Raw genomic sequence first — 12,867 nt, forward strand, 5'->3', positions numbered from 1 at the left:
ATATCCTGTCATTGTGAAAGATAATCAATATTTTGTTGTTCGTTTCCTATTGGAGATAGTACTGATAATTTCATAAATGTTAAGGGGCACAGATGCCCTGTATTGCACAGCACAACAAACCAAGCACAAGGTATTTCCGTTTTTAGTTTGTACAACATTATACATAATATCCCATCATTTGTTTTAAACACTTGTTGTATCTATAACATCGTTACGTTTTTTTGAAAATCCATTTATAATAAGACAATTACAATATTGTTAGGGTGGTTACACGGCAAAGAAAATCGAGTAATGCTGTCGCATGTATAAACACAAATTGTGATGATGCTATCTGTGGTATGCAACAAGAGGTTATTCAAAACAACATGTTACAAAATTTTAACACATTTGACCCCAGTGGCCTTGAACTTCTGCAAGCAAGGTCATTCAGTTGAACAAACTTGGTAGCCCCTAAAAAATATCCACTGTGACTTTAATAATTTTAACGTGTTTTACCCATTTGACCTAGAGAGTGGGTCAAGATCATTGCTTTAAAAATTGGTAGCCCTTCCTCCAAGCATGATACTGACCAAATATTATCACACTAGGTCTTTTTGATATTTAGAAGAAATTGTTAAAAGAAATTAGTACATGTCCCCTCTGTGACCTAGAATATCAGAAGAAGACATTCATTTGATAGCCCCCGACTTTATCATGCTTCTGGCCAAAAATCATCATCTTGTGTCTGTTGGTTATTCAGAATAAGTAATTTAAACTTGAACAAAAATATTAGGCATTCATCCCAACATATGCTTCCAGCCAAATATGATCACCCTGGTCCTATTGATTACTGAAAAAAAAGTTCCCTATGACCTTGACAGTAGCTCAAGGTAATTTGTTTCAACACAACTTGCAGCCCTTCAACCTAGCATGTTATTGGCCAAATATCATATTATATATACTTTTTACCTGCAGCTTCCTTCCACAAAGTCAATAATTATATAGTATTTACCAGTAACTGCTTCACTGCCGCTGACAATCAGACCTTTTTCCGGACAAGCAGTCTGCATCCCACATTTGCAATAAAGGTTTCCATCCTCGTTAATGTTTGACGCGGGAAGTGTAGCAGACGCCTTTCCCCCACTAGAACACACTGGTGCCGATGTTGTATCTATAGCTATTGATGGGTTTGACAGATCGACAACAGCCTGTAAAGTAGAGATAATGTGTATTAGTTAATGAAACAATTCATCATTTTTCACTTAAACTAAACTTGTATTAAGTACTGAGGGCCAACAAGGACCCAGTCAACTGGATTGAATAAACAGTAGAAACCAAACAGATAGATTGTAGAAATAATTGAGTATGTAATCTACCCATCATGTTAATAAAGCCTGACTGATGACTAACACAGAGGTGAAGTTTCAAAAAAATATGTTTTTAATAACAAGGACATTGAATAATATACTTCTCTCCAATACATCATTCAAGTGTCTTCATTCAATGATAATCAAAATACGTGAAGCTTTAAACAACAACGCACAATCATACAAATCTTGGACTATAAGGGTTTACTTGATGTGACTCTCTTACACCAGAAACGACAGAGACATACAGAACTGCTACCATAATCAGATATAAACAAGGCACCGTGGTAAAAAAAATAAGTTCAATACTTCCATTTAGCTTAGATATTTCTTTACTATAGCATCACTATTACTCTTTAATCTGTTTGGTACAAAGAACTCACATAAAGGTAAAACTTCTGTGTCTCGATTACCTTATGATCCCCTACAATATTTAGATTAAAAGTTTGAGTCCCTTAATGTTCCATGTATTAAATTACATGTTTCTTTGACTTTTTCCTTGATTTCATTTTTTTCTTAAAAAAGAATCCCATCCAATCCGGGAATGCAATGAATTCTTATCAATGCAAAGATGTTGATCAAATGTTTCCAATTAATAATAATTGTAGTCAAATGTAGAAAAAAAAAATCAAAAAAAAATCATGAATTTCGATCCAGATCCGCTACGACGCTTACATGTGTATATTTAGTCAGCACTTAGAACTTCTAGTTTGTCCGAAATAACGTTTTTTAGGGAGGAAAAAAAGTATGACTTTTTTTCTTTCTTGCAATTTATATTGGTTTATTACCAATACGTTCTGAATAGTCACGGAGTTGATGAACATATTGGCCTAGTTAATTGTCTTGCGCCAAATTGTACATTTATGAGCAAAAATAATTTAATGATCCCGTACAATATTTAGATTAAAATGTTGTGTCCCTAAATTATCCATGTATTAGATTACATTGTTCTTTGTCTTTTTCCTTGATTTCAGTTTTTTTTCTTAAAAAAAAGTCCACCCACCCCGATATATATATATATAGAATAAAGTGAATTCTTATCAATTAAAAGATATTGATAAAAAGTTTCCAATTGAGAATAAGTGTAATCATTAGAGAAAGGTCAACTGTTTAAATATTTATTTTTTTTACTGAATTTCGATCCAGATCCGCTATGACACTTCCATGTGTATATATTAAGTCAGCACTTAGAACTGAAATGTTTCGACAGTCTGACGTTTTACTTCTTTTCAATTTATATTGTTTTATTACCAATACGTTCTGAATAATCACGGAGTTGATGAGCATATTGGTCTAGATATAAGGATCGCGTTTCATCACACTTTATTGTTTGCTTTTATATACTAGTTAAGTATGGTTGGTTGTATTGGATAACGATTCCTTAGACTTCTCAATTATACCCCCGATGCCCTTGGCTTGTTGTTAGGGCTTCTAACGACTACTGGTCACTTATTGTTTGCTCCGTACAATGTGTGCGCATAGGCGTACCATTCAGATAGGATTAGTGATTGTATTAGTAACGTAACACTAAGTAGTTAATTGGGCAGTGAATTCACCAGGATGTGACAGCTAGGTGGTCACTTTTACCTATGTTACAGCTATATACTGACACAGGACATTTTTTTGTAAGATATTGACAGAACAACTGGCATTGATATGCGCCAATAAGTCACCAGGACTATTTTGTATCGTCAACATATTATTATGTTTGCATTTGGCGCTATTGGCAACCACTGACGTGAATTTTGCACTATTTTTTTCGCTTTGTAACTAATCACGCAAGTAGAAACAACGTAACCACGATTACCGCAGAATGAAAACAACTCACACTTTACTTAAATGTCTTTGTGTAAAATATGTTGAAATTTTAATTGTAAATTCACTTGAATGATGATAACGTCGATAAAACATGTTGTCATGTTAATGGCGTACTCCAAGGTAAGCTGTAAAATTAACAACGTCGTTAAATAAAACGTAACGGAAAGAGGCCCAAACAAATTAGGACAGTAAAGCGCACACCGCCAGCTGATTACAAAGGACGTTGTAAGCTTGATTACGCACTCTATTGTAAGCAGTACGCTCCATCAGGTCGACTGAACCCGGTCGCCAGCTCGAAAATATAATTAAGTGTAGTGTAACTAACACGGTTCGTAACGTCAATACAAACACACCGTTAGCTTCATAACGTTACTTACGGTAAAGAAAACAGTAAATACAAGGAGTTATCTTTTCGTCCAAACTATTAAGAAATGAAAGAAATATTAGAACTAAATCCATTTTATAAATTTATCAATAACAAGTTAAAATCTTTCTATATAGACATGGAATTGGAAATTTTCAAATAGAAAACAAAAATAGAATAATTATGACAAGTTTAGGGTGGGAAGTAGCTTTACGGAATTGTTTGATGTCCAGGTATTCGCAAACAAATATGTTTCATATAGCAACCCATACCCACATTCACCATACATCATTATACTAGCTTTATGACAGTAATTAAATATTAAATCATATTTGCATGTGGATGTGCGGTAGTATTCGTGTATATATATGTGTGAGTGTGTGTATGTGTCTACATGTGTTGGATATTAGAGCAATACATAGTCTTATTGTGTGTCTTTTTAAAATTCTATCCCATCTAGGTTCGCCGCGCCTTGATCCGAGAGTGTTCACAGACCGAGAGATTGGGTTGGCTACTCATGATAATCTAACTATGAAAGCCATTTTTCTGTCAAACCCGGAACCCTCATCATTCACATGGACTTTCCAAAACTCTTCAAATAATTATTTTACTCGGCTAAACAACGGGACAGACAGCTTTGTTATACATAATACACCTTTTATATCGAACCTGTCAGTTTTGTCAATGGGGACACGTACGAACATGCAAGAGGCCTGGTTTGGATTATATAATGTAACTGCAATCAACAGTGAGGGCAAAGGGACACTCACTTTCACAGTTGCTGCTACAGGTAAATCAATCATGTTAGCACAAAACCGTCAGTTTGAGTTTGTTCAAGTCGCTTTGCCTTGTTTTTCTCTTGGCGTTTTCGTTGTATGCTGATAGTGTAAATAAGACAATATCTTGTGCAGGTGTAGCATGTGCTATTGAAGATATCTCATATACTTTAGCGGATAACATATATTTTTGAGATACATCATGTATGCTTTGAACATGCGGTATCAATTCAATCAACACATGCAAACTGACATTGTTAAAGCAATCCTGACGATTAGACTTTTTTGTTTTTTGAGTGAATAGGTATTTACATAATCCAATCCTGATGTTTATCTTTCTCTTATGGTGAAAACTTGGAAAATGGGTCGAGTTATGTAGTTTAAAAAATTAAATATCCAGTTTTGTTAAGATAACTGTCATATCACTGATGTACCTTTTGTATCAAATACTGATGACTATAAGCAAAACAAAAGCCACAGACACCTAGCACATATTATCTTCCTGTTATGGTACATGGTAACATGGGGGACCCCATTATTGACAGTTTTACAGTCATTGTAACATGTTTTTGATAGTTGGGATTAATATATTGTAATATTTGACCATGTTTTTAACATACTCATTTATATTAAATCCATAGAAAATCCGAATCCCACTAAGATTTTTTCAGTTGACTGTGGAAAGCGAATGTCTGCCAAAGTATCGTGGAAGAACGGTGGAAACTCCCAGTTTTACCGTGTTTTATTCAGCATGGATGCCTTTGAACATTCAAAAGAAGTTTATCCCGTGACAATTGCATTTGAAGAAGGGAGGAACATGTATAGTTTGAATGTGGACAATTTAGTGGGAGGACGACTATATACATTTAAGATTGCAGCGTACAACACCTACGGAAATACAACATCATTTGATGCTGTTGGATGTACAATTCAGGCAGGTTAGTTACTTACAATCACCTTTTGTTAACGTGTTACAGGTTACTATATTAGCGATGTGAAGAGTTTATGTTCTAGCTATAACTATCATATTATATCAAGTATTTGAGCCCGATGCCAACATTTTACATTAGACTTTGGCATTCCAGTTACAACAAGATTGCTCTCCTCCTGATCGACCCTTTCTCTCCCAATACGTTAATAGTCATGAGTATGCATTTATTGAAAAGCTTACCACGACTGGCAAAATAAATCTTGATGTGTCCACCAAATTTTCAATATCTCATGGGTTGTTTTTAAACAACATGAGTTTATATTGATAGATGTCGATTTCCTATTGACAAACTGACAAAATAAGGTTTTGTTGAGAGATACAGTATAGAATAAAGGCACCTTCTATGGTTTGATTCGCAATCTTATTGAATAAATATGTCATGTACTTATATGGTATACAGGTCGGTGCTTTTGAGTATGCTTATCACGCCTTGTTGTTTCTTTGTCAATGTTCTAGGTCTTACTTTTAAATTATTTGGCTTTGACCTAGATTTACTAGGCAGGTATCGTCGATGAAGCAGAAGACGCTAACCTTTGCAGAACACATTGTCTTATTCTTCTTTATTTTCTATTGTCTCTTTATCATACAAATATTTCTACCTTTCATATTTTGCCCTTATATTATTACTGTTGAGTTCGAACGACTTGCATATTTGTCACTTTTTAGTTTACTGTTTGATGACAACAGTCCACTTAATGAGTGAGATAATTCATTCTTATATATTGATTGGTTTATACAAAAGTACAGATAATACTATTTGTTTAATAAAGATTGTTCCCGCGGTACCGACAGCATGTATGTAACAGGAGTTGCCCTGATTTGTACCAGTGTTCTCACGTTCCTGTTAACAGTTGGACTTGGAATATTCCTAAGTCGTATGTATATATTACTCAAATCTTGATTTGAAAAAAACAAGAAAAAGGAAAAAAATGCAAAAATCATATGCGAAGTTTATTTACATTTTATACTGATCAATATTTTTCACTTGTACAGTATGTTTGTCTATATCACCGATTATAAGACAATTGCATAACTTCAATTTACGTTCGTTATCTCTTATCGATAAACAAGTATACACTACCTTTAACATCTACCAATGTTATTTTACAGGAAATGGTAGACTGCCTTTCATGTAAGTAAATTAATCCTGACAAAAAATCGACATATATCCTCTTTCGGTGTAAAAGTATTCATTTCGTCTTGTTGTTAATATCTTGTTTATATTAATGATAATACAATGTTGTATAAAGTTTGGTTTGAATAACGTGCCTAATAAAAATCATCTTTCTATGTTAAGAAAAAAATGTTCCAAAATGTGAAGGTATATTTTGAAGTAAAAGCTGTGAATTGAAAATATATAATAATTTTGTATATTGTTTTCTAGCAAAGGTCAACATCTGAAACGAAGGGAATTTCAGAACGTGCAACTTTCAGAACGAGGTAATACAGTGAAAAACGCTTGATACTCTTGTACACGTTGTTTTAGTGATCATGTCCAACATCAACAGGTTCTTTTCTATATACAATTCTTAATGTTTTGTTAATTTCGCCATGTCGGTTAGGTTTTATACATTGCAATACAAAACAATTCAAACAGTACCCAAGTCTTTATGAAATTCGTTTATTTTTACAAAAGTGAGAAAGGAATTCTGATTAATTTATATTATTTTGTTTCAGCTGTACCACCCAATGAAGAGGGAGACGAACGGTAATCTTGTTTGAACAATCAACACTCAAAACAACATTTTAGCGTTATGGTTTTGGTTGTATTTAATTCAAAGTCAAATTAACAGCTCAATGAAAAACAATACCGAATGCACCCAAAACAGCATTCCGCCTGGTCACATTGTACTGACAACGGGTGAACTAGTTGATACCATTCCCACAAATGCTGAACGTTAATCAGGTAATAGCAGTTACCATTTTTAAGGACTTTGGTATTGTGACGTTTCACCTTTGGTACGTACCAGTCACACTGGAGGCTCCGGCGAGTATATCTATCCAACTGGGGTGTATCCATATTCTAGCATAGATGCAAATATATACAGACAAGTTACTCTAGCTCTGAAACATTGCATATGTCCGAGCAATCACTGCTTCTGGTCATGTACGTCTTGTACTATAAAATATATACAGGGGATATATACAAATCAGTGTCAATGTAACAGTAATTGCAAAAACACTACGTGTATAACAATAAAGCACCTAATACAAATTGAGCGCTCCTACTACTGATCGCGCAGAACGTGCATATAAACCAACCCGCGGACGATCGCTAGCTGACCTCTCACTGCTCAACCATCTATATGTATTCTGGCGATAGCTCGGACAGCTCTGTACGGCAGATGTCTCGCTACAATGTAAGCTCGGTAGCACCACATGCATCTATATTGTATAATCTATAGAACCCCTCTTGCTAACCTTGATTTACCCTGACCACTCGGTGGTCCATACAACTCCCTATATCGATCTAACGAGCTATCACAATGCCTGGGATATATCAATGTAGCGGACCCAACGCAACACGACAGCTCGCTCTTGTCAGGTATGCTACATTCGATTGAGCGATCGTAATGGGTAACAGTCTTATTCAGACATACCCCATCAATGAAAACACGCTCTCTGGTATACTTAAAACTAACAACTAATGGTTTGCTCTCGTGTAGCTTCCGACACAGAATGGCGAATGACCGTTGCAATGCACGCTTGCTGACAGGCCGTTTCGTGAAAGGCTGAGAGGCCGTGACCTGAAAGGCTGTGCATGCTGGCCGACGGGGCCGTGGCCGAAAGGCTGTGCACGATGACCGACGGGGCCGTGGCCGAAATGCAATGCACATATATACCACAGGCCACGCCCTACCTGTCAATTACCCGGAGCTTTTCCGCATCAATTATGTGTTTTGTCCGGGTCTAGGTCAAGACCATTTCTACTCTAGCGCGTAAATAGCATGGAGAACGGACATTTACTAACACAAACAGCTAGCTCGGTACGTTTTCGTCACAGTATGTACTGGCCTGAGGACAGAACCATTGCCCTCCTCAACCGGGAAACGTTCAACAGCAAAGCCAAAAGGGAGGTAGTGTCAGGCAAGGCACTAGGATATTAAATTTAGTTAGAAGTAGAAAAAAGATCCGAACTATTTCAATTAGTGCAACAGATATATTTTGATCGCTTTTGTGTCCCTAAGTAAAGGGCACAAAAGCAAATCCAAATTCTGCAGTAGGTTTCTACATTAATCGCCTCTTACAATGCATGCAACAGGTAACAGCAGGTCTACTGTTTTCTTGATCACCGACCTGCAGGGGTGTAGTGTTATGCTTTTTAACTGTTAAATAGTAATATGTCCTTTAACTGTTAAATAGTAGTATGTCTGTTAACTGTTAAATAGTAATATGACCTTTAACTGTTAAATAGTAATATGTCTTTTAACTGTTAAATAGTAATATGACCTTTAATTGTTGTATGCTAATGCTTGAAAACAAATAATTACATCGTTTTATTGGTTTTATCTTATATCTTCACAGATCTCCATATGAACAACTCGATACGAATGAAATTACCAAAGCATCTGTGTACTCTGAAATAGGAAGTCATCTTCCAGGTAAAACACACGCAATCGTCGTATCATAATGATACATTTCTATAAACTGGCCCCCAACAGAAACGTTTTTTTTCTTTTTTCTTTAATGAACTTGAAATTCTATAAATTCACACTGTAAACATCAATATATGTTGTGTCGGATAAATAAACTTCAGTTTCATTCAAATGTGTCCATGAAACGACAAAACTAGCGTTTATTTAGCAATCAGAAAATCAAGCTCAATACTAAATATTGCGTGAACGAACCCCTTGACGTTGACAACAAACTGAAGTCGGTTCAAATACCTCATCGGGATCTTCTTCTGCCACTGCTCCTGTAGGACTGTCAACTATTTAGGCTGTTGACGTCCATTTCTCACTCGTCAGTCCGACTGATCCCTGCTCAGTGGGATTAAAATCTGGAAAAGGCGATGGCCACTAACAGACATTGACATTATGTTGACGAACCAATTCCGTGTTGACAAGGAAAGTCCGTGTTGACACGTACGACGCCAGCACATTCGTAATATTACTGAAACGCTATTTGTTATAATCAAATTCAGATGTAATAAAGATGCCACTTTTTCAATAATGTAAACAAAAATTATGGGGGCCAGTATACATTGGCGTTATTTACTTTACAATTATGAAACAGGTTTAATCAATTTATACTAAATATCTTGTTGGTCCTGATAGAGGTCCCAGGTGGTTTTAATGTTGGATTGAAATAAAGTATTGTTTCATCTGTATATAAACAGAGTGTGTTCGGTTTTGAATGCATGGAATAAAAAGTATAACAAACTGCTATTTATACACAAATTAATGTTTCCGGGGGATAATGTAACTGTGTAAGGTTGCTTGTTTTGTAGGTCGCCGGAAAGATCCAGTCAATGACAAGTGAGTTTGTATCATCACACATTATTAATTACCATGACTTGTAAACCCTTTCTAAACATTGTTGTCACATCATTTAGTGACTTCCAACGTTTTTGTGCTGGCAGTTTTTGGATGGTGCATGGTTTATAAGATATTGCAATTCTGTTTTAGCAGAGAATACGAGTCATTGAAGGGTCGGTCTAACCCAAACGTCTATGAAGATCTCCATGGTACAACATCTGGTAAGTATCGATATCGTCTTTCTGATAAGCGATACATGAACTAAAATCCAATTATTGCACAACTTTAAACATAGCTTTGGAATTATATAAATTAACATCAAAAGACCTTCAATGGTTCTAAAATATTCTTATTTCAGAAGATTACCTTATGGTATATGTTTTTATACATGAAGCAGGTCATTGTGTACTTTAGAATGTTTGTTTTTGTCCGTTATTTCTAATGTGTTTTTGTATTTGATGGTTTCCTTATTTAGAATTTTAATGCATTCACCTATGTAAAATGTATACATTTTGGGTGCAAACAATAGGGCGAAACGAAGCATGATGACATACACATATAAGATCTTAAGGAACAGGTGTTACACGCTAATCGCGTTCAGATCAAATTACAAGAAGCTAACATTAACAATAATAATTTTGCATCCTTATTTTTAGGTGACAAAGAAATATACATCAACACCGCAATTGCTGAGGGGGGTTCTGGCTCCGGAAGTTAATCCATCTGGTTCACAAGAAATAATAATAATGAACAACCCGAGGAAGCTTCAATTAATACGTCAGCTTTTCAAAAGATTTCTATTGGACTTAGCCTATCAAATGTAGATTGGAACCGTGATGAATAATAATCAATATACATATTAGTCCCAGAGCATTGTGGTTGTTGACAATGACCATGTCAGCAGCCCTAACCTTTGCGATTGTGACAGCCACGGTAAAAAATAATGAGCATGCAACTAGTATAAGCTTATGGGTATACAACCGTTACAGAATGGCAGAAATATTGCGTTTTCTAACGTACTGGGCAATTCACGAGCTATTTCCGAAAAACACAGGGAGATATCAACACGTTTAAATACAGCGTGTGTTACTTGGTAGGTATATATTGTGTTCCGTTCCAAACTGTTAATGGTACAAAAAGTAGTTTGTGTTCTCAGCATTATAAACTGAGAGGTAGGTCGTCGAGGGAGATGTAAACATATCATGTCTTGATATGTATATCTACAATAACAAGTGAATTGTCCTAACCACATGACAACACTGCTAGGATATTCGCCCATGCATGGATTCATCAGTCACCTGATGACAGCCAGTCAAGTAGGCGAACACATTAGCAAGTATGTTTATAGTTTATATATTTCCATTGTACAGATCACACAGACACTATGTTATGCATTTCTCTGTATATATTTACCCTTTATAGTGCGTTTTTTTTTATTGAAACGTGAGGAAGACGCGGTCAAATGGATACTGGCGCATGAGGCTAGTATTTGTTTTATGAGGTGTTTTTATTAAATTGCAAGATTGTTTTTGAAATCCTGTTTGTGTAGAAATATGTAAACTAAAAGTCTAGTAAGAGATATGTGTGCATTCACTTCATTCCGTTTCAATAACACGGGCCAAATTGAAAATGCATATGATGTCATATTCCCCTAGGAACATTCGTCAAACAAAATAAAAAGGTGTATATACGGTATTTTGCATATAAAAATGAACTTGTGTTAATACAAATGTAAATGTATGGTTTGCAATATACGAAGAAACTCCACAGAAATTAACATTTGAATTATTTGTTAAATGTGTATGTATACATCTATATAACTCTAGTATCAAAGAAGATGTGGTGTTTGCTGAATTATTGTATAGATTTAATAAGTTGCTTATTGATTAAAATTCTATTTGAATAGTATTGTTGTACCAGTTTTGACAATTATGTAATGCAATAACCTTGGTCTTAGATATCCCTGTGCTACCCTTCAAGTATCTATAAACCAAATAAATAATGCATGGATATACTTCAACTGGCTAGTAGCTACGTTATATTTATGTAATGCTTAAAAGACCCACCCAACCCGTTATGCGCCAATATTCTTTGCCTTATTGATATACCAGCATGGTGTTTGATTATGTTTTTAATGATTAACTGATTTTGTATCATGTGAACTTGAATGTCATTTAATGCCGTTCAGTTTTATATACTTCGCACCCATTTATGCCACCATAGTACTGTACTGACCAGATTCCATTAACGTAGGACATATGGTTATTCAGGAGAAGAGGTTCGACAAAATAATATATCTAGGCTAAATTAATTTGAATTAACTTGGTAATCCTTCATCCGAGCATGCTTATAGCTAAATATCATCACTGTAGGCCTAGGCATTCAGAGTACGTTCGTTGAAATCGTTAAAAAATTCAGCACATGTGATCGTGAAAATGGTTGAAAGTCAATCATTTAAACGAATTTCGAATTCCTTCATCAAAACACGCTACTAGTTAAATATATGGCCTTGGAATTCTTAAAAAAAATTAATCTTGGTTTGTTATGACTAATTTTGAGTCACTGTAGGTAACTGTCAAGATTTGAAGCTTACTTTTTTAGTTAATGTTGAAAAAAAAGAATATATAACACTTCTCACTTGATCACAAATCTTAATACTGACTCATGATAGGATACGTGTATGCGTGATTTGATCACGTGCACAAATACCTAGAAAGATTTTATCTTCTATTAAATGACCTAGATTGGAATATCTTGGCTGAAATATTATCCAGTGGTTCTACATATTAAGTCAAAGAAGCTGTGGATGCATTAAGTATAAAAAGGTTCAGTTGTGTTAATATAAAATGTACATAGATATGCTGTAGATTTGCTGAGATTATGTTTAAAATCTCGTGCTTTAATTAATCTAGTTATATCAGAGCAGTCCATGTATTTTCTCTCTCTGTGAAGATCTGTATTTGTGTGTACATAAATGAATACCTAAAAATAATATATATCGTAATGGAATTATTTGTGAATTACAGTATTGTCATTCCTATTGTTTTTATTGGTGTTTGGGGATAGCATTCAAATACTGCAATGTGTAAATTTA

The 12,867-nt window shown here is 35.0% G+C and overlaps 1 protein-coding gene across 3 annotated transcripts; it reads left to right on the top strand.

Annotated features, from left to right (window-relative positions):
- Positions 1-3,978: 3,978 nt before the first annotated feature.
- LOC110456054 lies at positions 3,979-12,252 on the top strand. 3 transcript variants are annotated; one of them, XM_021506582.1, is made up of 10 exons: positions 3,979-4,318; positions 4,946-5,242; positions 6,066-6,170; positions 6,406-6,427; positions 6,680-6,735; positions 6,973-7,003; positions 8,821-8,897; positions 9,746-9,773; positions 9,924-9,994; positions 10,430-12,252. In XM_021506582.1, exons 1-10 carry the CDS (start codon positions 4,060-4,062, stop codon positions 10,489-10,491), a joined length of 1,008 nt encoding a protein of 335 aa, XP_021362257.1. In that variant the 5' UTR covers positions 3,979-4,059; the 3' UTR covers positions 10,492-12,252. The 3 variants fall into 3 exon arrangements, with proteins under 3 accessions (XP_021362257.1, XP_021362258.1, XP_021362259.1); XM_021506583.1 differs by having other exon boundaries at positions 9,927-9,994; XM_021506584.1 differs by having other exon boundaries at positions 4,976-5,242.
- Positions 12,253-12,867: the final 615 nt, after the last annotated feature.

Source organism: Mizuhopecten yessoensis, unplaced genomic scaffold, assembly GCF_002113885.1.
Source record: "Mizuhopecten yessoensis strain PY_sf001 unplaced genomic scaffold, ASM211388v2 scaffold8489, whole genome shotgun sequence".
Lineage (NCBI taxonomy): Eukaryota > Metazoa > Mollusca > Bivalvia > Pectinida > Pectinidae > Mizuhopecten > Mizuhopecten yessoensis.

What these genes read in the sequence shown, in the direction of transcription:
- LOC110456054 (XM_021506582.1), top strand. Translation starts at nt 4,060, where the DNA reads ATGAAAGCCATTTTTCTGTCAAACCCGGAACCCTCATCATTCACATGG. An exon ending in ACTTGGAATATTCCTAAGTC is followed by an intron (nt 6,171 to 6,405) that starts GTATGTATATAT and finishes GTTATTTTACAG; the next exon opens with GAAATGGTAGACTGCCTTTC. An exon ending in AATAGGAAGTCATCTTCCAG is followed by an intron (nt 8,898 to 9,745) that starts GTAAAACACACG and finishes CTTGTTTTGTAG; the next exon opens with GTCGCCGGAAAGATCCAGTC.